We start from the raw sequence: 24,381 nt of genomic DNA on the forward strand, positions 1-24,381 counted from the left end.
ACTTGTAACCTTCCAGTTACTAGTCCACCGCTCTAACCACTAGGCTACTCTGCCGACCCTTATGGGCGTAGCCCTGAGCTGGACTGAAACCTGGGTCCAGCAACTGTCAAGCCAACACCTTATAACTGTTACGCCAAGATGTCTGAACTTCTTAACGAGGTCGCTAGGTTTTGAGTTACAGTTGCTACAATAGCTTTCTCTTTGAATTTGAGAGTAGTTACATTTATCCAGTCCTCATTCCTCAACTGTTTACCAAACCAAGTCTCAGGCTGACAATTTTTCGCTATTTAAATCCTAGGTTACCTCTATAAAATAGCCACACATCTATCAACCAATCTGCAGTTCATACAAAAACAAAGCCGTCATTCCACCACTTTTTTGGTAATAAGATGATGATGGGGCTGGAGAAATGTAACTACTCTCAAATTCATAGAAGTACCTACGGATGCAAGGACTGACCATCCATGATATCAACATAGTTTTAACCATGTTGAGTGTTTACAGTGTTTGTTTATCATTTAAATTGTTTACAAACATTGGGGTAAAAAAAGCCTATTTGGGGTTCTGATGGGGAAAAGAGTTGAACTAAGCTCATGAGGCATGTGTTATATTCTTCAAGAATCAATGGCTATAAATAAATAATTTAAAAAGTCTAAATATGGATGTAGCTATTGCATATTTCCCCTGTAACACCACACATCAGTTAAAAAAACGAGTTTGTGCCTCTGTTTTTAAGACAGTACTTACTAGTGTTAATCAGGGCCCGTTTATCGTTAGAACCATTGGATGCCTTAACATGCCATTGGGAAACCGAGCCCGGATATCCAGTTTCATCCTTGTCTTCTTCCAATGTGACTCATCTCCCGCTCCTCCTCTTCTTTAACAGTAACATCCTCATCTTTCACTCAGAACGCGTCTTCCTCTTGTTGAACTGAAACGTCTTTCTCTGCTTCTTTCACTATAACAGCCTCACCCTCTACTTGTTTTGTATTGTGACAGCCACCTCTTTCACGACAGCGTTCAGCCACATTCCCTCTTTCTCCGTCCAACAGACCTCATCTTCTTTAGCAGGAGAGTAACTTAGCGAGCTCATGGTAGGAGATGTTAGCTTGCTAGGCTAATGCTAACTTAACAAGCACGCTAGCTGACTAATAACAACACCGTATATATTACATTAAACGGATAACTAACTAGACGACAGAAGTGGGTTTAAAACACAGTGGCTAATATACACTAAAGAGCTTAATTGGTTCGGCTATTTTGTCTAGTAAGCTACTGAGGTGGCTGACTTAATGTTGCAGTTGTTGAAAGAAGCGTTCCGTCCACTAGAATATACGTCACACTAACAGCATCGCCTTAAAGCACCACACCAGACCTAGTCTGTTCATTATATACATCTACATGATGTATTGTTACACCATGTAGGAGAAGTATATACCTAGTCTGTTCATTATATACATCTACATGATGTATCCCGGGACCACCCATACGTAGAATGTATGCACACATGACTGTAAGTCGCTTTGGATAAAAGCGTCTGCTAAATGGCATTTATTATTATTATTATTATTATTATTATTATTACACCATGTTGGAGCAGTATAGACCTAGTCTGTTCCTTATATACATCTATATGAGGTGTTGTTACACCTTGTAGGAGCAGTATAGATCTACTGTAGCTAGCTGCTAATTTAGATGTAGTATGACTTAATTAATGAAACTGCCTTAAATATGCTGTGGTAAACATGTTTTATTCGCACTAATCAATCAACACATTACTGGCTGTGTATGTCTCAATATAATGGTATTATTTAATTAAATTCATTTAAAAGAATCTTTGTCTGAAAATAAAATATGATCCTCAACTGCGTTTCCCACTCCAGTCAGCAGACGGCGATGTGCGTCTTTCAGGCGATGCTGCTAGGGTGACGTATAATCTAGTGGACGTTTCTTCATAAACAGTTCGTCAAACACCTCGGTAGCTTACTAGCCAACATAGCCGAAATATTCCAGCTGTTTATACGCTTTCGGCGTATATTAGCTAATGTGTTTTAGACACACTTCTGTCGTATCTACTTGTTAACCTATTTCATTTAATATTACGTAATTTTTTATTAGTCAGCTATAGTAGCTGGCTGGGTAAGTTAGCACTAGCATGGTCACTAATGATAGCTGGCTAGCTAACATCCCCGAACATGAGCTCCCTAAACTTCTCCCCTCCTGTTAAAGAAGAGGAAGTCTGCTGGACGGAGGAAGAGGGTCTGTGGCTGAACGTCGTGGTGAAAGTGGAGGAAGAGGATGTCAAAATACAAAAACAAGTAGAGGGTGAGGCTGTTACAGTGAAAGAAGAAGAGAAAGACCCGTTCAGAGTGAAAGAGGAGGTTGTTACAGTAAAAGAAGAGGAAGAGAAAGAGGAGGATACAGTTTTTGGAGTGAAGAAGGAAGGGGAGATTACTATCACATTGAAAGATGAAGAGGAGGAGATTAACACCAGTAAGTACTGCCTTATATCGGTATTTAATTTAGGATATTCGGAGTTGGCTCGTCAATACCTCTTCAATGAAGGGCCCTAGGATGATGACGGATGTCTACAATCAGACGGCGTAGAGAGCAAGCTACCCCTTGTTTTTTCCGTTCTGTTTCCAAAAGGTGACTTAACATATATATTTAAGAAGGGTCTATCTGCTGACCGCAGACTGGGGGGCACGGCATGTAGTGATTTTTGTGTAGTGATGATTTACTACACACTGCCCACCAATAGTGCCATGTGAGAGTTGGGTTGGCTACACCAAAGATTATGGATATACTAACAAGATGTCTCTCCGACCAAACAAGGGGAGTCGTTGTCCACAAAGCGGCACTGCGGATTATCTAGCTCCCGCCTCTCCTTTCTTTGGGTATACTTCTTATTATTGTCATCCATTGTAATCCACAGACATGAACACACCGTTCTATACAGTCCACCTGGTAGAAGTTCATATCTAACAGATGAAAATCTCTTTTAGGAACTTAGAAAGAGGGGGAGTCTACAGCTGCAACAACTAGGATTGTGCCTTTGGCTTCTGGACAACGAAATAAAGTTGATATGAAAACCAATAGAACAGGAGAGAAATGGCATAGTGGTGGGTCCAATAGAACAGGAGAGAAATGACATGGTGGCGGATCTAATAGAACAAGAGAAAATTACATAGTGGTGGGTCCAATAGAACAGGAGAGAATTGACATAGTGGTGGGTCCAATAGAACAGGAGGGAAATGGCATAGTGGTGGGTCCAATAGAACAAGAGAGAAATGGCATAGTGGTGGGCCCAAGAGGTAAATAAATTTAGATACATTTGCCCAAATTCTATAATAATTCCTGTCTATACAGAAAGAAAGAAAATCCTTTACCAGAAAGTGTGACGTTGCCACAGAGGAATCAGGGATCATTAGCTTCTTTAAAAAAATAGCTGTGTATGGTTTCAAATCACAAGCTTGTAGGCTTATGCCTATTTGGGCAGTGTGTGTGGCAATAGGCCTCACTGATTACTGAGTTGCGGCTGTCAGTGAAAAGCATCTCAAATAGGTATGAAGATAATGTCTTTGAGTATAATTTAAAATGTTGAGACAAGAAGAAGGGGAGAGTTGTGTGGTGAAGATATAGGTGAGTCTCTTTAGAAAAATTGTAGTACTGTAGAAACACCCTCCAACATGAAGGGCTTCCCCAGTATAGTACTGTAGAAACACCCTCCAACATGAAGGGCTTCCCCAGTATAGTACTGTAGAAACACCCTCCAACATGAAGGGCTTCCCCAGTATAGTACTGTAGAAACACCCTCCAACATGAAGGGCTTCCCTGGTATAGTCTCGTAGAAACACCCTCCAAGGATAATTTGTCTTTCTGATTTTGAATTGTAAGACAAAATTATTAGTCCATACTGCTGTAACCCATAGTAACATATTAGATAACATTCACAACATGGAACAACAGTAACCATAGTAACACATTGGATAACATTCACAACATGGAACAACAGTAACCATAGTAACATTGTTTCCCCCAAAAAATCTAAAGGAAGTTTGTTCTGAAGTGTCTGTCCTCTATCTGAGAGAGAATAAAAAAATGTTTTTAACCCCTTATTTATGTCACTAAAGTCTTTCCACATTTTGTTACGTTACAGCCTTATTCTACAATGGATTAAATAAATACAAATCCTCATCAATCTACACATAATACCCCATAATGACATCACAATACCCCATAATAACAAAGCGAAAATAGGTTTTTAGAAATAAAATCACATTTATTATAAAGAAAAATCAAATACCTTATTTACATAAGTATTCAGTCCCTTTGCTATGAGACTCGAAATTGAGTTCAGGTGCATCCTGTATCCATTAATCATCCTTGAGATGTTTCTACAACTTGATTGGAGTCCACCTGTGGTAAATTCAGTTGATTGGAAATTATTTGGAAAAGCCCACACCTGTCTGGCTACCACAGCATTCTGAAGCATTTTCGCTACACTCGCATTAACATCTGCTAACCATGTGTATGTGACAAATAAAATTGGATTTGATTTTGAAGCGATACGCCTTCCCATCTGGTTTGCGCTTAGTGGGACTATCATTTGTTTTTCAACAGGACAATGATCCAATACACCTCCAGGCTGTGTAAGGGCTATTTGACCAAAAAATGAGAGTGATGGAGTGCTGCATCAGATGACCTGACCTCCACAATCACCCAACCTCAACTCAATTGAGATGAATTGGACGTGAAGAGTGAAGGGAAAGCAGACAACGAGTGCTCAGCAAATATGGGAACTCCTTCAAGACTGTTTGAAAAGCATTCCAGGTGAAGCTGGTTGAGAGAATGCCAAGAGTGTGCAAAGCTGTCATCAAGGCAAAGGGTGGCTACAAATGTATTTTGATTTGTTTACCATTTTTTTGGTTAATACATGATTCCATATGTGTTATTTCATAGTTGTCGTGTCTTCACTATTATTCTACAATGTAGAAAATAGTACAAATAAATAAAAACCCTTGAATGAGCAGGTATGTCTGTAACCGATGTGAAATGGCTAGCTAGTTAGCCGTGGTGTTTCAATCGGTGACTTCACTTGGTGACTTCACTCGCTATACTGTTACATTGATGCTGTTGACCCAGATCACTGGTTGCTGCGGAAAAGGAGGTCAAAAGGTCGGGTGAGTGTTAACGATGTGATATGGTTAGCTAGATTGCGGTTCTGCGCGCTTAAAGCGTTTTAATCGGTGACGTCACTTGCTCTGAAACCTTGAAATAGTGGTTCCCCTTGCTCTGAAAGGTGGAGCGATGGGTAACGATGCTTCGTGGGTGAATGTTGCTGATGTGTGCAGAGGGTCCCTGGTTCGAGCGAGGGGACAGAAGCTATACTCTTACATGTCCAAACTTTTGACTGGTACTGTATATCTCATTAATGTTTTTACATTTAGTTACAAAAAGTAACTTTCTTACCACTTCTTCCATAGTCAAACATGTAAGGAAATATTGTTTTTAAATTTAAAGGGATGCTGTAAAAAATGTTTTGAATTCAAATGGATTTACCCAGCCTACAAAGCACTACAGCCACTCTGTGATGACCAGTTCTGCTCTTTTATTGAGGGATATAGTCTAGATTACACCTCATAGGAAGATACTAGATACTGTTGTTCTTTGGCAGGAGAGAGACCAGACTCATTATGACAGCAGGAAGAGTCCTTCAGGGAAACCAGACCCAGAGACACCCAAACCAGTGAGACAACACCACTGCTCCCATTGTGAAAAGAGTTTGCTGGTTAGGGAACCTAAAACGCCATGAGAGGACACACACAGGAGAAAAGCCATACCACCGCTTCCAATGTGAAAAGAGATTTTCCAGATCAGGGGACTTAAAAGCTCATGAGTGAATTAGTGAATAGACACAGAGCTTAATGTGAGTTTCCTTGAGTTGGACTCCTGATCTTGCGCTGATAGTGCGCTGTAATATTCAGAATACATTGTGAAAATCTAAAATCTTCGCTCACCATTTTTGCTCCAGGCAGATATACTACATCCATAACTAGCGGTTTCCTCATCAGGAGGGAGGTGTTTCTGCAATCAAATTGTGTGCGCATCGCCCTCGTGCTGCAATTTTAGCAAACACAGAAAGGGGCCGATATTGGAGACCAAAAGTTGTCTGGCACAGTGCTTAGGATTTCAACAACTTGAATAACTTATTTCTGGCCTACAATCATCGATGTTACTACTAATGTGAAAACAAGACAAACTAGAACTTTCTCACTTGACTGTCTTAAGACAATTGTCAAATAATTTTAACATTCATTACAGACGTCGATTGTTGTACAACATCATGGCTATGCTGTTGGCATCACCTTTTACTATGGATTTCCGCTGTTGTGGGCCTTTAACCATCTGCCTGACTCTGTTCACACAGGAAAGAGAAGTGTCTATCTTGGATCCTCTGGGGAGCCTCAACAACTTCATGATGCTGACGAGGCAGAGAAAGGTCTCTCCAGATCCGAACTCCTCAAGAAGCACCAGCAGAGACCTACAGGGAAAAAATCTCACTGCTGCTCTGACTGTGGGAAGAGATTCACCTCCTCAGCAGGCATTACAATTCATCAAAGAATCCACACAGGGGAGAAACCTTATAGCTGTGATCAATGTGGCAAGAGATATCTTACATGTAGCAGTCTAACTAAACACCAGAGAACACACACAGGAGAGAAACTTTTTAGCTGCTCTGACTGTGGAAAGAGTTTTGTTTCTTCAGGATGTTTAGAATCACACCAGAGAACACACACAGGAGAGAAACCTTATAGATGTGATCAATGTGGGAAGAGTTTTGTTACTTCTAGTAGTCTGACTAAACACGAGAGAACACACACAGGAGAGAAACCATATAACTGTAAACAATGTGGGAAAACTTTTAGTCAGTCATTCAGCCTGATATCACACACAGGAGAGAAACCGTATAGCTGTGATCAATGTGGGAAGAGTGTTGTTACTTCTAGCAGTCTGACTATACACCAGAGAACACACACAGGAGAGAAACTTTATAGCTGTGATCAATGTGACAAGAGATACTCTAGTAAAAGATCTCTGATCAAACATCAGAAAAAACATACATGAAGGAGTTGTTTCACGATATCAATGAAATAAAACCTCAAAATATTGAATGTTTTAACATTGTAGTAGGAGTATTTTAATGAAGTCACAATGTAGAACCCTAAACGTTTGCCCCCTGTTCAATTGATTTCAGCGTGATATGGATATTAGCCTCGGGAAAAATCCAGGCTCTGAAATGGAAGAGTACTATTTATGTGGTCTAACAAAAAGTGACTAACAAAAAAAAGAGTTGTGTTGCACTTACCGCGTTGGCGACCCACTTGAATCAGTATGTAGCTAGCTGTTTTCTACAAGTTGTCTTCTAACCAGTGATGTACACATTATTCCCAGATTCCGTGTGGTTTTTGAGCTGTTAGTTTGAGTGATGACAAAGTGTTCCATCTCTCCGAAATGTAGCTGACTGTCTTCTGCAGGTTGTCCTTCAACCAGTGAGGTACCAAGGTAACTCTAATTTCCACGTGTTTTTGTTGTGTTAGTTAACAGCAGTACAACCTGATTTCCCCACTAATCGAAATCAGTGATTTATTGCTACTTGTCAAAACAAGTGTTTCTGTTGCTTGTGCAGGTTATAAGGTGCTTGTTTAATAAATAAAAGTAATATGATTATATTTTATGTTTTCAATATATCACAACCTGTTTCTGCATATTGGTTATTGATTTGGACACGTTAAAACTGTGTTTTGACATTGGGGCTATCTGTTGCAGGAATTAAATTCCTATATGTTTTAATACCCAATTAAAATGAAACACTGTCAATTTCTAAGAATTTGTAAGACTCTTATTTGCATAAAATGGACAGAGACCAGTCTCAAAATCAATCAGCAGCATTTATTCTCGAGAGTACTGAACATGATACAGTTTACCTCAGGTTATAAACTGAATTATTATGTAATTAATTTTTCATACTATCCCGTCTCATCTCCACTCCAGTACAATGGCTGTATAGTTCTCAAGCCTTCGTAGATAAGCATTCTAGCCAGTCAGACTATAAGTTCATTAATTTCTACCAAGGAACAGACAGTCATTGTTCTAATTCTTGATTATATTTGCACACATTATATTCAGTACAAGGATTAAAAGAAAATTCAGACATCTATACAGTAACATAATAGTATTCTGATTAGTCAGTCCTGATTGAAATGTATACATAAGTCAATATTGATTAAAACAAATCCCTTAACACTATCCCACCAAAATAGCTAAATGTTGTTGACCAATATACATTTGGTTTTAGTTGAAAAGATTTCATTTTGTCAATGACTTTAAAACAACTTCATTTCAACGTACTTGCAGCCTATACACATGGACGCAGAATAATACATTTGCCAATAATCCATCTTATTAACAATCTTATGCCATTACAGTATTTCTTGACAAAATTAAAACGCAAATAGTCTTCAGGGAAGTCCGTTGTACAACTGAATGAGTCTTCCGCATTTAACCCAACCCCTCTGAATCAGAGAGGTGTGTGGGGGGGGGGGGGGGGTTGCCTTAATCGACGTCCACGGCGAGTTAACTGCCTTGCTAAAAAAAATATATATTTTTTACCTGGTCAACTCCGGGATTCAGATCCAGCAACCTTTCGGTTACTGGCCCAACGATCTAACCACTGCCTCTACTGAAGAAGCATGTCTCAAATCACCTCATATTTCAAACATTCAGCCTGACAAAAGATACACAATTTCATTATTCCATGCTGCACCATACCACGGGACGGTTGAGCTAACCTAGGCTAATGCGATTAGCATGACTTTGCAAGTAACAAGAACATTTCCCAGGACATAGATATATCTGATATTGGCAGTTTGCAGTTAGATTAACAATAATTTAAGCTATGTCCAATTTACAGTAACTATTAAAGTGAAATAATACCATGCTATTGTTTGAGGAGAGTGTATAATTTTGAACATGAAAACTTCTTAATAAACATATTAGGCACATTTGGGCAGTCTTGATACAACATTTTTACAGAAATGCAATGATTCATTGGATCAGTCTAAAACTTTGCCCATACACTGCTGCCATCTAGTAGACATAATCTTGCATTTCAAAGATGTTGGTACAAAATAAATACAAAATAACGGTTGTTTTCTTCTTTGTATTATCTTTTACTATTCTGTTATATTCTCCTACATTCCTTTAACATTACCACAAATTTCAAAATATTTCCTTTCAAATAGTACCACGAAAATGCATATTCTTGTTTCAGGCCTGAGCTACAGGCAGTTAGATTTGGCTATGTCATTTTAGGTGAAAATTGAAAAAAAGGGTGTATCCTAAGTGAATTATTGCCAATACATATGAACAAAGGGGTGTACATTTGGTGTTTATTTTATATTTACAATTCATGTAATATTTAGCAATCATGATTATTTATGTAACCAACTGACAATTTTTGGGTGCAAATTATATTGACATTGTTGCCCTGCTTTTAGAATATCAGGGTTCATTCTCAGATATGCCAACCCAAATGTACTAGAGCATGACGTTGGGGACTGGGCCCCGATCCAACAACATGCCTATCTAGTGAACCCTGAAAAGAGAGAGAAGCTGTGCAGTGAGGTGGAAAGTTACTACAGATATTGCAGGAATTCCCTCTTGAAATCAGACCGTGGTAAGGACAACTTGGTTGCACAAATTCTCAATGGTGGGCAGTCAAAAATGTTTTGTGTTTAGCTAGTGCGTTGCCATGGATCACAATTTATTTTGACTGCACGTTATTCCGTATTGGAGAAGAGTTCTAGAAGCTAGTGAGTTTTTCAAAAAATAAGATTGTAGAAAAATAAAAAATATTAAAAAAAATGTTTTTTCTTGTTTTTAATTGGTGACAGCCAGGAGAAACCATGTTTATATTGGTGAAGCATTGTAATTGATTATAATGTGAAATGGAAGTTGTTTTCTGTTGGTAGTGAGCAAACTTGTCCAACAAAATATAGAATATATTTGTTGTCTTAAAGGGGAAGGTGTTACAGGCTTTGGTTATTCCATTTATGTTTCGAGGTTGGACTTCAGCACGTATATCACGTATAGCTTGTTAGCACGTATAGCTCGTTAGCACGTATCGAATCTCCATTGCCATTGTGTTGAACGATGTCTGAAATGTGCTGTATAGATAAAGCTTGATTTGAACATAAAACAAATTAACCCAGTGACTGACCAATCAACAGACTCTTGGTCCATCTTAGTATGAAAAACCGTATCAATCCCACTTTTCAAGACTGCTGAAGGCGTGGTAAACACCACCCCTGGCTCTACCAGGAGCATGAGATGGTCTCCCACAGCTCTGCTTATGTCATGTTCTGTGGCTTTGCTGTTCCATTTCTTGACTGCCCCTGCAACACAGAAACACATTTATTCATATTATATACACCACTCAAAGTAATGGATATGGAACATCTATGGCCTCAGTTACACCTGGCACCTAAATGTGACTTCTGTCATCTGATCACTCCAAGCTGCATTAGGTTCAGATCTAGCAGGATGGGCCTTTGACAGTCTGGATGCAGTCAGGCCACTGAATATAAATAAGCAACGTGAATGAGTGGGGGAAAGTAATAAATATAATAATATATGCCATTTAGCAGACGCTTTTATCCAAAGCGACTTACAATCATGTGTGCATACATTCTACAAATGACCTTCATGCTCTACCAACTAGCAAAGTACACAAAACAAATAGCAAAGTGTGTGTCTGAGGGGAAAATAGCTGTCATACAGGTGAAAGGGGTGAGATGTTATACAAATATCAGTGGACAATTTGCACTAATGTAAATAAACATAGATGGAACATATTCCCTTTTGCTTACGTGATGAACCACTAAGAGGACATAAAGATTTACCATCTAAACTCAGTGTGACCTCTCACCTCTCTGGCTGTAGAAGTGTTCTTCATAACCAGTCCCTCAACAGTTTTCTGACCGAGCTCCGCCCTCACTGGGTCTTCAGGGGAGAGGAAGGCTGAGGAGGGATGGAAGGATGAATGGATCCGTCAGTCAATAAAGTGTAGAGCTGCTCTCTATGCTGTCTGACAAAATCACAATTTTAGTAGTTCATTAAAGTACATGAGGCTTAATGACTGATGAATACCAACTATCAATCACTTAGATCATGTATTTTCAGATAGAGATACATCCCTGGGACGTTCCTAGCCCATTGAAGTTGACATTAAAAATGGATACGGTAGGGGTTAAGGTTAGAGTTTAGGGTAGGGATGTCCCAAGAATCCCAGATAGCATTGACCATCGTGCATTCTTCTGTCTCTTTTACATAGCAGCTGTAAAAGGAACACAGCCTAGACAAGTAGGCATGGAATGGATTATGGTCATTGTAGTTCATTAGGTTTTATGAGCTAAACTATGTTGAATATTGGCCTGTTGGAAACTACAACTCTACATCACATCACACAGTTCAGTCTGGATCTGATTTATCTCTAGAGAAACCACAACTCCCTACTACATCACACAGTTCAGGCTTGATTTATCTCTAGACACTCGCTTGTTTGCCCCAATTCGGGTAACCGTTGATCTACTTCAGAGGAACTGTGTCTAGAGTGATTTCCTGTTGTTTTGACACCTCACTAGAAGACTAGAATAACTAGCTGTTGCTACAGAACGAGACAACCAATTCACAGTTAGTCTGTCTCGTTCTCCACACACGTACTCATACCAAGATCATGTGTTTATCACGTGATATGCACAAGATAGTTTGACTATAAAAGGATTCTGAACTCCTTGTGTCATCGAGCTCTCGGCATTCCACCTCAGAGTGTAGGGTTGACCAGCTACATTATTGCAATTCTTATCAAATAAAGGTTGATTGTTTGAAGAAATGACAAAGTCTCTCCTGATTGTTTAGAATTTCCACCACAATGTGCAGTAACAATGTTAGACCAGACTCATAATACAGAATGAATGACTGACTTCCCAGTGCAACATTAGTTCACCATCTCATACTGTTTTGGAGCAGCAGCAGCTGACTGCCCGGTTCAACGTTAGTTCACCGTATCACCTCATACAGTATTGGAGCAGCAGCAGATGACTTGATCGTTGATGCTAATCAGCATATTTCAATCTGAGAGTAAATAGAGCCGACTACACTCTGAAAATGAAGGGTTCAACTGGAGTTGTTCTCAGATCCCCTAAGAACCGTAGGGTTCTTGGTCAATGAAAAACAGCCCAAAAGGTTTTTCAAAGAACTTGTTAGAAGGTGGGTTCATCGAGGAACCTACGTTGTTGCTGGACTTCTTCCGGGAACTTAGCAATTACAACTGAAAACGCTGGTGGCAAGTTTTGATGCGACAACAGTTAAAAAGGTAAGTTGGGTTGATGTTTGGCTCTGAATATGTATCGAAATAATTTATATAATAATATAACATACTAATAATGAATAACGAAGACAATGATGGTTTTCTGTGAATAGCTTCCATAACGTTACTTTAGCTAATTAACGTAAATATTAGAAAGCCGGGTTTGACCGTCGGCGTTGTATGAGCTACAGTACAGTACCGTTAGTTAGCTAGCTAACGTTATGTCCGAACGGTCTTGTTTTGCACACTATATGAATATTACACTAACTAGGCAGAACTAGGTTTGGATTATTTTCTGAACTATATTCTTTCCCATATATTGTATATCGTTTCCATTAAGCCAACATGGCTTTACACTCATTAACGTACGTTTCCAATCTAGAGCAGTTCTCACTTTTGTGATAATGAACTAACGACGGTGACCTGTCCAGACGAGATGTTACAACGGACTGAATCGTCAATGGATGTCTTCCTCTTTATATAGCCTGCTACAGCATGCTATACTATTAACTTACAACGGGGCATTATGTTACATGTACAATACTATCCCATTTTGGAAATATTACATGTACAATCCTATCCCATTTTGGAGACGTTACATGTATAATACTATCCCATTTTGGAAACGTTACATGTACAATACTATCCCATTTTGGAAACGTTAAATGTCCGCCCCCTTGTGGAGGGAAATTAATAGCTTAGATGGTAGCTGTAGAAGGGATTCAAATGCATAATGGTATTAAGTGTCTAGACTTCCTCTTTTTGTATAAACACCCTTCAGAATCCAAACACAGTATTGTCACGCAGCAAAAGTCAGCCTGATAAAATATTGAACAACTTGTGTACAAAGATATCTTGACGTGTGATATTAGGACTGTATGGCAGTACTGTTACTGTATGTCAGTACTGTATTGGCTAGTGCTTTCTCCATGATGTTCTTCTATTTTGCATTACATTGCATGTCGATGACATACATTTATCTTTCAATATTTATTTTAATATATATATATATATAATGTTTTAATGATTGTAATACTATTCTTTGACACATTTTATCTTCCTTTGATATTCTTATAGGACAGAACATGGACACAATGCAATTGGGATCAAGAAGGTACAGATATGTTGTAGGACAGCTGCATTTGAAGTGTACATTTAACCTACCTAGCAGTCAATACAAACTGAAGTCTATTAGCATACAAATGTGTATAAATTATCTTTTCAGATCTTCTCAGAAATGAGGAAATGTGGTTCTCGCGCCACTTCTGGACAAGACGATTGGCCCAGTTTATCTCAAATTATTGTTCCAGTTACGCTTCGACAAGAGATACTGAGGTTGGCTCACGATGGTAGTATGGCAGGCAATCTGGGGGTCAACAAGATGTCTGAAACAGGATGTTGTGGCTCACGATGGTATTATGGCAGGTCATCTGGGGGTCAATGAGACGTCTGAAACAGGATGTTGTGGCTCACTGTAAATCCTGTGACGTTTGCAGCGGACAGGTAAACCGAACCAAGCCGTACCGGTTGCACCTTTGCAGCCTATGCCTGCTTTTGACAAACCTTTCAGCAGGGTTCTGGTGTACTGCGCTGGTCCTTTGCCCAAAGCCAAGAGTGGTAAGTATTTCAGTTAACTAGCGATAGACTATTTATAATGCAGACATAATATAGCAGTTTATATGTATTACTGGTTGAGTGTACTCTTCTGTTTGAGAGACATTTTTGGCTTTCTTGCCAGGGAACATCACAATGGAAGTTTCAAAAAAACACTTTCCTACATTTCGGCACAGCAGGCCAATTAGTTCTATGCTCAGGTGGGCGCTCCCTCAACATTATCAGGACAGAGCAATCAGACACGCTCATTGCTCACAAGGAGCACTCCAAACAAAGACGATGAAAAAAATTGGATAAATCTTGTAGATGACGATTATGAAATAAACCAAAAGTTGTTTCTCACAAGTGAAGCAGGTTTTGAACAGACAACGTTTCCACTCCGAGAATGAGAACGGTAAATGATTGCAATTAATACATGCATTAACAGAAAGGTATGATAACCTATTGATATAATTAAACTCAATCTAAAGGCAATCAATTCACACAATGAAACAATGAAGGAGCAAGAATTGGTGGAAGCCAGCGGAGGACATTCTGAAGAGAGACTCATCAATATCTTCACCACACAACCCTCCCCTTCTTCTTGACTCAACATTTTAAATTATACTCAAGAGACATTATCTTCACACATATGAGCTGCTTTTCACTGACAGCCACAACTCAATAATCAGCTAGGCCTATTGCCACACGCGCTGCCCAATAGGCATAAGCCTACAAGCTTGTGCTTTGAAACCATAACAGCTATTTTTTTTAAAGAAGCTAATGATCCCTGATTCCTCTGTGGCAACGTCATGCTTTCTGGTAAAGTATTTTATTTATTTCTGTACAGACAGCAGTCATTATATCATTTGGGACAATTTATTTCAATTTATTTACCTGTTGGACCCACCACTATGCCATTTCTCTCCTGTTCTATTGGACCCACCACTATGCCATTTCTCTCCTGTTCTATTGGACCCACCACTATGCCATTTCTCTCCTGTTCTATTGGTTATCATATTCACCCTCTTTCTAAGTATCTCTGTCAGATATGAACCTCTATCAGGTAGACTATTTAGAACAGTGTTTTCCCCTGAATTGCATTTTATAAAATGTTTATGAAATGTTTTATTGTCCGTTTCATTACATGAGTTGCATGTGGTGCTGTGATTCATTACCACAATCGAATTGTTCTGTTGTGAATCATTACCATAATCTAAATGTTCTGTTGTGATTCATTACCCTTCACGGAAACCCTGGTAGCATTATAAATGGGTGTAGCCAGAGAGGAAGAGAGAGGCCGAACTGAAGGGAAAATCTGTCTCCCTCAAGCAGGTAGAGTTTATTCGTTGAGTCGCCCACCAAGCAATGACTTTTAGTATGGAGGTCAATGAGTATCTAATTTGGTCAACAACCAAATTAATGGCTTATTTGCAACATGAGGTTTACTTGATCCAACGGAAGTTTCGTAATGCTTAAGTTATGTGGACACGTGACATACCGACAACTTTGATTAAAAAAACACTGTAGGAGTTCTCTCCAGATCGCTATGCATATTCATGCTAGTAGCTTTAGCATCTCTCTCCACTGAATACAGGTGGTTGACGACAACAACCCTCATAGCATATAAACAATAGATTACAACAATAAGATGTATCCAGCAATCCAAAGAAAGGATAAGCGGGAGCTAAAGAACCCTCAGTGCTGCTTTGTGGACAACTACATCTTGTCAGTATATCCATAATCTTTGGTGTAGCCAACCCAACTCTCACATGGCACTATTGGGGTGCACGGTGTGTAGTAAAACATCACTACACGCAGTGCCCCCCAGATAGACCTTTCTCAAATATATATATGTTAAGTTACTTTTTGGAAACGGAACAGAGAAAACAAGGGGTAGCTTGCTCTCTACGTCTGATTCTAGACATAGTCATCATCCTAGGGCCCTCCGTTGAAGAGGTATTGACGAGCCAACTCCGAATATCCAAAGTTAAAAACCAATTTAAGGCGGTACTTACTGGTGTTAATCGGATCTATATCCACCTCTTAATCTTTCAATGTGACAGTAATCTCTCCCTTCTTGACGCCAAAACTGCATCCTTTTTCTCTTCCTCCTCTATCACAGTAACAACCTCTTCTTTCACTCTGAACGTATCTTCTTCTTTCACTGTAACAGCCTCACCCTCAACATCTTTTTTTACAGCGACATCCTTCTCTTCCTTTTCTTTCACGACAATGTTCAGCCCCAGAGCTTCTTTATCCATCCAGCAGACCTCTTCTTTAACAGGAGGCGAGAAGATTAGGGAGCTCATGTTTGGGAATGTTAGCTAGCTCGCTATCATTAGCGACTGGGCTAGTGCTAACAACCAGCCAGCTGACTAACAAAAACAACGTAAATATTACATAGATTAAGAAGTAGATACGACGGAAGTGTGTTTAAAAAACAACTAATATTGACCGAAAGCGTATAAATAGCTCGAATCTTTTGGCTATGTTGGCTAGCAAGCTACCGAGGTGGTTGACTAGCTGTTTATTTCGAACCGTCCACTAGATTATACCTCACGCTAGCAGCATTGCCTGAAAGACGCACATTGCCGTCTAGAGTGGGAAACACAGTTGAGGAAATATTTTATTTTCATTTTAAATGTATTTAATAAACTTTTTTTTAAAATTTTGGTTTACAGCGCATTCGTTAAGTATTTTAGACCCCTTGACTTTTTCGACCTTTTGTTACGTTAGTCTTATTCTAAAATGGATTAAATAAATAAAAATCCTCATCAATCTACACACAATACCCCATAAGGACAACATGAAAGCAGGTTTTCAAAATTATCGGGAAATTATTACAAATAAAAAACAGAAATACCTTATTTACATAAGTATTCAGACCCTTTGCTATGAGACATATTACAAACATATTCAAGCTTTCTGTCCCCACATGCTTCAAGATATCCACCATTGTTCCTGTACCCAATATTTATTTTTATTTAACCTTTATTTAACTAGGCAAGTCAGTTACGAACAAATTCTTATTTACAATGACGGCCTAACCCGGCCAAACCCGGAGGATGCTGGGCCAATTGTGCGCCTCCCCATGGGACTCCCAATCACGGCCAGATGTGATTCAGCCTGGATTCAAACCAGGGACTGTAGTGATGCCTCTGTTATGTTTGTTCCTTATATAATGACAAATGGGGGCGTAGGTTTAACTACTTTTAATGAACATATACTTCAGCTAGAAAACTCCATGTTTAGCAATGCAAGTCATTCTTTAACCATCCGCCTCCCGAATAGCCTGCTGGGAAACGTAGTCTAAATGTTAACACATAACAACACATCTTTCCTTTAAAAGAAAACTACTTTTCTATGTAACTACACATGTCACATCACATCTGTTTACTCAACCTGCATAACATGCCATTTTCAATAACACACATTTCTTTCCCCAAATTTCTTTCCTTAAAACTAAAATTGTTTTTCAACTAAATATAGTCTGTCCAACAATACTCTATTGTGGCTCTATTTCTTTTCACAATAACAAAACATTCAGTCCAGGTTCCCCTTTTTAGATTATTTTTAAGCAATTCTCCATAAGCCTTTCAGGGGATCTGACAGTCCTTTTTGGTCGTTCTGCTGAAGTGCTTCCTGAAACAGTTGGACAGCGTTCATTGTCAGTCAGGGTGTTCTGACTGACTTGTCAATTTCTAAAGGCATTTGACGCTTCAGCAGTATCCTCCTGATGACCCTCAGTCCCTTGAGTGAATGGCTGATGCCTTAGATCCACTCGGTTTAGTCTCAGGCGTTTCAGTAGTCTCTGATCCATGCTCCGTTGGGATCTCGTGGGATCACGGTGCAACTTCTCTCTGCACACACCCTTGCTGCATCCAGGTTCCTGTAGTGATGTCTCGGTGTTGTACATGATCTCCAGGTTTCAGTTCAGGTAAGTGTCTTGCACTTTTGTTGCGTCGCTGTTTTCGTTTGGCTTTCTGTTTTTTCTTTGCAAGTTTGACTTTATGAGCAAGTCCTCATGGATGGGTAGGTTGGTTCTGATGCGACGTCCCATCAACATTTGTGCAGGTGAAAGTCCATTCTGCAGCGGTGCGCTGCGGTAGATCATCAGATTTTTTTGGAAATTCTCCTTTCCATCATGTGCCTTTTTCATCAGACCTTTTGAGAATTTTGTAGTAGGGTCTGTTGGGTACTGGATGATGCATTAGCGGCTCTGCTTGCTGCTTTGGCCTGTAGGTCATCTTGGCCAGTACATTACTTCTCGTGCTCGTCGTTTGCATTTTTCCTCACCCAAGTGGCCCTCGTGTATTTTCTGTAGCATTTCTTTGCATAGTGTCATGGGAATGACAATCTTGTTGCCTTTGAACACTATGTCATCCACAACGGTGAGCTCTGCTCTGCACATCCAGTAATCCTGTATTATCCTTGTTTTTCTGGCCATCCTGTCAGTGTAGTTTCTATCAACTCTGTCATTGTTTGGTCAGCTGCGGTCTCTCTTTTGATCTGCTCCATTCTCTCAGAAGACACAGGAAGTGAAGCTACAGTCATGTCAACATAGGCCTGAATCTCAGTGTTGTTCTGTGTGTCGAAGCTCTCCTTCTTGTCGACTGCTCGAGAAAGAGTGTCGGCGGCGAACATGAACTTTCCCGGGGTATAGATCATCTTCACATCATACTTTTGCAGTCTGATCAATATTCTCTGGATTCTCATTGGACAATCATTCAGTGGCTTCGAAATAATTGACACCAATGGTTTGTGGTCGGTTTCTACTTCGAAGTCTCGTCCGTAGACGTATTGGTGAAATCTTTCGCAAGCGTATGTGCTTGCCAGTAGTTCTTTATCTATTTGTGCATACCTTGTCTCTGCGCCTATCAAGGCTCTGGACACAAAAGCGACGCTTGCCATGTGTCGTCATGCTGTTGCAGAAGAACTGCTCCCAGGCCAAACTGTGACGCGTCTGCAGAAATCCTTGTGCTTTTCTCTGGATCATAGAATCTGAGCACAGGCTCTTCTGTGATTGTCTTCTTTAGGTTTTTGCATCTGTTTTCCTGTTCATGGGACCATTCCCATTCCTTTTTCAGTTCCAGAAGACATCTGAGTGGAGTGGACTGTGCTGACAGTTGAGGTATGAACTTTGCAAGGTAGGTGATCATGCCCATGAAGCGTCTCACATCGTCCTTGTTCTTCGGGCGCTCCATGTTGTTGATGGCTGATGTTTCCATTGAGTTTACCGAGTCTGTAGGTACATTTTTGTGATGACGTCCATCTTTTCCATGTGTCCGAGTTCCTCTTTGAAGGAGGGGAAATGGGATTTTTCTGCATGCATGTACAACTGAAGTAATGTCATCAGTACATATGTTTTATTCTCCTGGTAAACATCCAAGACCCTCAAACACATCCTCATACTCAGCCAGTATTGATTCTTGGTCATTTTCAGTCTGATGTCACTACATACAGTCTTTTCAACAAATTGAGCTTTTCACATGCAACCATTCCTAGAATAGGCTGTACACTCTTTTCCACAATCAGCAGCTGTGCTCTGAACTGTTTTCCTTTATGCTGTAAAGTTACTATGCAGCTACCTTTGACTGGTATGTTCTCCCCAGTATAACCAGTAACCTTGATTTTCACCGGGTGTATTTTGCTCTTCACCTTCAGTGTTTTGTAGTCATCCAGCGATAACAGGTTTAACTGTGCTCCAGTATCAAGCTTGAATGGCATTAGTTTCATTCACAGTCAATGGCACAATCCATTCAGCATTTTCCACATGTAGTGTTTTGATTTCTCTCTTTTGCTTGTTTTTGTTTTGTAAGGCGTTGCGTGTATTGCTCCTCTCTTTTTATTGCATACACTGACGTCTCATCCCTGCACAGCTCTTTAGCTTGTGCTCTGGTGGTTTCAGCTGTGACACATCTTCACTGCTTTATCCAAAGTTAAATATTGCTCAAACAGCAATCTCTCCTAGAGTCCATTATCAAGTATGCCACAGACTATCCTGTCTTTCACTAGTGAGTCTTTCAGATATTCAAATTCACACATTTTGCTCAGTGTGTTCAGCTCAGTCAAATACTGGTCAAAACTGACTCCTTGTTTCTGATCATGAGAGAAAAACGTGTCTCTCTCAAACGTGACGTTCTGGCTTGGTACAAAGTACTCCTCAAATATTCCCAATAGCACAGTCAATGTCAAATTTGCTTTGTCTTTCTGAAAGCTATTGTAAATGTCCAATACATCCTCTCCAATAACATGCAGAAAAATGGACGCTTTCAATTTGTCATCATCTCCCCTTGCACCACTGGCTGCTAGGTAGATATTGAATCTCTGCTTGAAACGTTTCCAATTGTCCGCTAAATTGCCTGTTAACTGCATAGGGGTAGGAGGACTAAGCCTATCCATGACGGAGAACGGGAACAGTGTCAATTTCTCTTACTTCAGTATGTTACTCATCAACTTCCTCGTCAACAGATTCCAATGCAGCCTCGCTCTCGCTGCTGCGGCTCGTTGTCCTCGCTACTCACGTCACTTGACTTGTGGTAGGATGTTCAATTTTCGTCGCGGAAATTTGCGGAGTTACTCCTTTTCTCTGTCTCGTCATAGCGACTACCAATTTGACATCATGTTATGTTTGTTCCTTATATAATGACAAACAGGGGCGTATGTTTAACTACTTTTAATGAACATATACTTCAGCTAGAAAACTCCATGTTTAGCAATGCAAGTCATTCTTTAACCACTTCCCGCGCCCGCATAGCCTGCTGGGTAACGTAGTCTAAATGTTATTAAAACATAACAACACTAACAAAGTTAGTTAACGAAGCTAACGTTAGCTAGTTCATTCTCACAATAGTGAGAACTGCTCTAGATTGGAAACTTACGTTAATCAGTGTAAAGCCATGTTGGCTTTATGGAAACGATATACAATATATGGGAAATAATATAGTTAAGGAAATAATCCAAACCTAGTTCTGCCGAGTTAGGACATAATGTTAGCTAGCTAAACGGTACTGTAGCTCATACAACGCCGACGGTCAAACCGTTTCTAATATTTACGTTAATTAGCTATAGTAACGTTATGGAAGCTATTCACAGAAAACCATAATTGTCTTCGTTATTCATTATTAGTATGTTGTATTATTATATACATGATTTCGATATATATTCAGAGCCAAACATCAACCCAACTTACCTTTTTAACTGTTGTCGCATCCAAACTTGCCACCAGCGTTTTCAGTTGTAATTGCGAAGTTCCCGGAAGAAGTCCAGCAACAACGGAGGTTCCTCGATGAACCCACCTTCTAACAAGTCATTTGAAGAACATTTCGGAACCCTACGGTTCTTAGGGGATCTGAGAACAACTCCAGTTGAACCCTTAATTTTTAGAGTGTAGTCGGCTCTATTTACTCTCAGATTCAAATATGCTGATTAGCATCAACGATCAAGTCAGTCATTCATTCTGTACTATGAGTCTGGGCTAACATTGTTACTGCACATTCTGGTGAAAATTGTAACCCATAAGGAGATACTTTTCTTCAAACAATCAACCTTTTCAATAAGAATTGCAATAATGTAGTTGGCCGAGAGCTCGATGACACACGGAGTTCAGAAGCCTTATATAGTCAAACTATCTTGTGCATATAGAAAACACGTGATCTTGGTGTGTGGAGAACAAGACAGACAAACTGTGAATTGATCATTTCGTTCTGTAGCAGCAGCTAGTTATTCTAGTCTTCTCGTGAGGTATCAAAACAACACGAAATCACTCTGCACAGTTCCTCTGAAGTAGATCAACGGTTCCCGAATTGGGGCAAGCAAGCTCCTTTGGCCTGTCTGCCCAGAGGGTGTGTCTAGAGCTAGTCTGGAGATAAATCAGATCTAGGCTGAACTGTGTGATGTAGTAGGGAGTTGTAGTTTCCAACAGGACAATATGCGACATAGTTTGTCATATAAAACGTAATTAACTACAATGACCATAATCCATTGCGTGCCCACTTGTCTTGTTTCTGTTTATTTTACACCTGCTATGTAAAAGAGACAGAAGAATGACCCCAACCGTAACCATTTTAAATGTCAACGTCAATGGGCTAGGGACGTCCCAAGGATGCATCTCTACCTGAAAATGCATGATCTAAGTGATTGATAGTTGGTATTCAGCAGTCATAAAGCCTCATTTACTTTTATGAACTACTAAAATAGTGATTTTGTCAGACAGCAGCTCTACACTTTATTGACTGACTGATCCATTCATCCTTCCTCAGCCTTCCTCTCCTCTGAAGACCCAGTGAGGGTGGAGCTCACTCAGAGCTGTTGAGGGACTGGTTAGGAAGAACACTTCTACAGCCAGAGAGGTGAGAGGTCACATGGTTTAGATGGTAAATATTTATGTTCGCTTAGCAGTTCATCACGTCAGCAAAAGGGATTATGTTCCAATATCTATGTTCATTTACATTAGTGCAAATTGTCCACTGATAGTGGTGTCATTTCTCACCCCTTTTGGCTGCATGAAAGTTCATTTCCCCTCAGGCACACACATTTGTTCTTTCCCAAGCCACTACCTGTTTAGCCCGCTATCATCCAGAAGTCGAGGTCAGGACAGGTGCATCAAAGCTGGGACCGAGAGACAGAAGCTGTTTTTCAATCTCAAGGCCATCAGACTGTTAAATAGCCATCACTAACACAGAGGCTGCTGCCTACATACAGACTTGAAATCATTGGCCACTTTAAGGAAGGGAACACTAGTCACTTTAATAATGTTTACATATCTGGCATTACTCATCTCATATGTATATACTGTATTCTATCCTGTTCTACTATATCTTAGTCTATGTAACTCATCTCATGTCTATACTGTATTCTATCCTATTCTACTGTATCTGTCTATGCCGCTCTGACATTGCTCATCCATATATTTATATATTCTTATTCCATTACTTAGATTAGTGTGTATTAGGTATTTGTTGTGAAGTGGTTAGATATTACTGCACTGTTGGAGCTAGGAACACAAGCATTTCACTACACCTGCAATAACATTTGATTTAATATAATAATAATAATATATGCCATTTAGCAGACGCTTTTATCCAAAGCGACTTACAGTCATGTGTGCATACATTCTACGTATGGGTGGTCCCGGGAATCGAACCCACTACCCTGGCGTTACAAGCGCCATGCTCTACCAACTGAGCTATGAAGATCACTTGTGTAAAATGTACTTTTTCCCACTCATTTTTTGATATTGCTTATGCATATTCAGTGGCCTGACTGTATCAAAGGCCCATCCTGGTAGATCTGAACCTAATGCAGTTTGGCGTGGTCAGATGAGAGAAGGTGCCAGGTGTAACCGAGGCTATAGATGCTCCATATCCATTACATTGAATGTTTTATATAATATAACTAAATGTGTTGCAAGGGCAGTTAAGAAATGGAACAGCAAGGCCACAGAACATGACATAATCAGAGCTGTGGGAGACCACCTCAAGCCCCTGGTAGAGCTGGGGATGGTGTTTATCACTTCAACAGGCTTGAAAAGTGGGATTGATACTGTTTTTCATACTAAGATGGACCAAGAGTCTGTAGATTGATCTGTCATTGGGTTAATTTGTTTTGCAAAATGTTCAAATCAAACTTTATTTATACAGCACATTTCAGACATGGATGCAACAATGGTTTCACAGGAAAAAACAATGAAAGAGAAATATTTAGTACAAACACAAGAGGATAAAAACTAAAAGACTAATGAGCATTGAAAGGAAATGCCATTGATTAAAATATTTTAAATATGATGCTAAATCCAACCCTAAATATAACTTTTTTTTTAGGAGAGGCTCTAAAAGACACTATGGGGGCATCAACTGATAATTGACTGGTAACAACAACTGGGACCTAAAAGACATCCACCACGAGACCCACTAAATCTTCCCAAGAAGAGGCAAACAAAAGAAAAACCCACACCAAACTTACAGACAGGAAGTAAACCAAAAAGGTGGAGCAACTAAAGGTTGACTCTCCACATCTATCAAGACAACTGGAACACTGGGCCAGACACTCTTAAATATAACCTGGACCAGCTCAGGTGAAACACCTTCCCACTAACAAGATGGACAAGCCAGCACAGGTGTAACACATACTGACTAGCTAGGTGACACCAGTCAGTGCATCCTACGTGCTAACAAGCTATATGTGCTAAAGTCCAACCTCAAAACAAAAATGGAAAAACCAAAGCCTGTAACACCTTACGAGAACAAATATATCCCATATTTTTCTTGGACAAATTTGCTCCTACAGAAAACAACATTTCACATTATAATCAATTACAATGCTTCACCAATATAAACATGGTGTCTACTGGCTGT

At 39.7% G+C, this 24,381-nt stretch overlaps 1 protein-coding gene and 2 long non-coding RNA genes across 3 annotated transcripts; 2 read left to right on the plus strand and 1 right to left on the minus strand.

The window, feature by feature from the left end:
- Positions 1-1,670: 1,670 nt before the first annotated feature.
- LOC123994987 (gastrula zinc finger protein XlCGF17.1-like) lies at positions 1,671-7,882 on the plus strand. The gene is made up of 2 exons (XM_046298162.1): positions 1,671-2,493; positions 6,431-7,882. The coding sequence occupies exons 1-2, from the start codon at positions 2,196-2,198 to the stop codon at positions 7,126-7,128; spliced, it is 996 nt and encodes a 331-aa protein (XP_046154118.1). The 5' UTR covers positions 1,671-2,195; the 3' UTR covers positions 7,129-7,882.
- Positions 7,883-9,140: 1,258 nt separating this feature from the next.
- On the minus strand, positions 9,141-21,814 carry LOC123994990. The gene is made up of 3 exons (XR_006831764.1): positions 21,219-21,814; positions 10,991-11,082; positions 9,141-10,457 (listed from the first exon to the last, which is right to left on the minus strand). It is a non-coding gene; the product is annotated as an uncharacterized LOC123994990 (long non-coding RNA).
- On the plus strand, positions 11,890-15,277 carry LOC123994994. Its single transcript, XR_006831767.1, has 3 exons — positions 11,890-12,436; positions 13,508-13,544; positions 13,656-15,277. It is a non-coding gene; the product is annotated as an uncharacterized LOC123994994 (long non-coding RNA).
- Positions 21,815-24,381: the final 2,567 nt, after the last annotated feature.

Source organism: Oncorhynchus gorbuscha, linkage group LG14, assembly GCF_021184085.1.
Source record: "Oncorhynchus gorbuscha isolate QuinsamMale2020 ecotype Even-year linkage group LG14, OgorEven_v1.0, whole genome shotgun sequence".
NCBI lineage: Eukaryota > Metazoa > Chordata > Actinopteri > Salmoniformes > Salmonidae > Oncorhynchus > Oncorhynchus gorbuscha.

What these genes read in the sequence shown, in the direction of transcription:
- LOC123994987 (XM_046298162.1), top strand. Translation starts at nt 2,196, where the DNA reads ATGAGCTCCCTAAACTTCTCCCCTCCTGTTAAAGAAGAGGAAGTCTGC. An exon ending in AGAGGAGGAGATTAACACCA is followed by an intron (nt 2,494 to 6,430) that starts GTAAGTACTGCC and finishes CTGTTCACACAG; the next exon opens with GAAAGAGAAGTGTCTATCTT.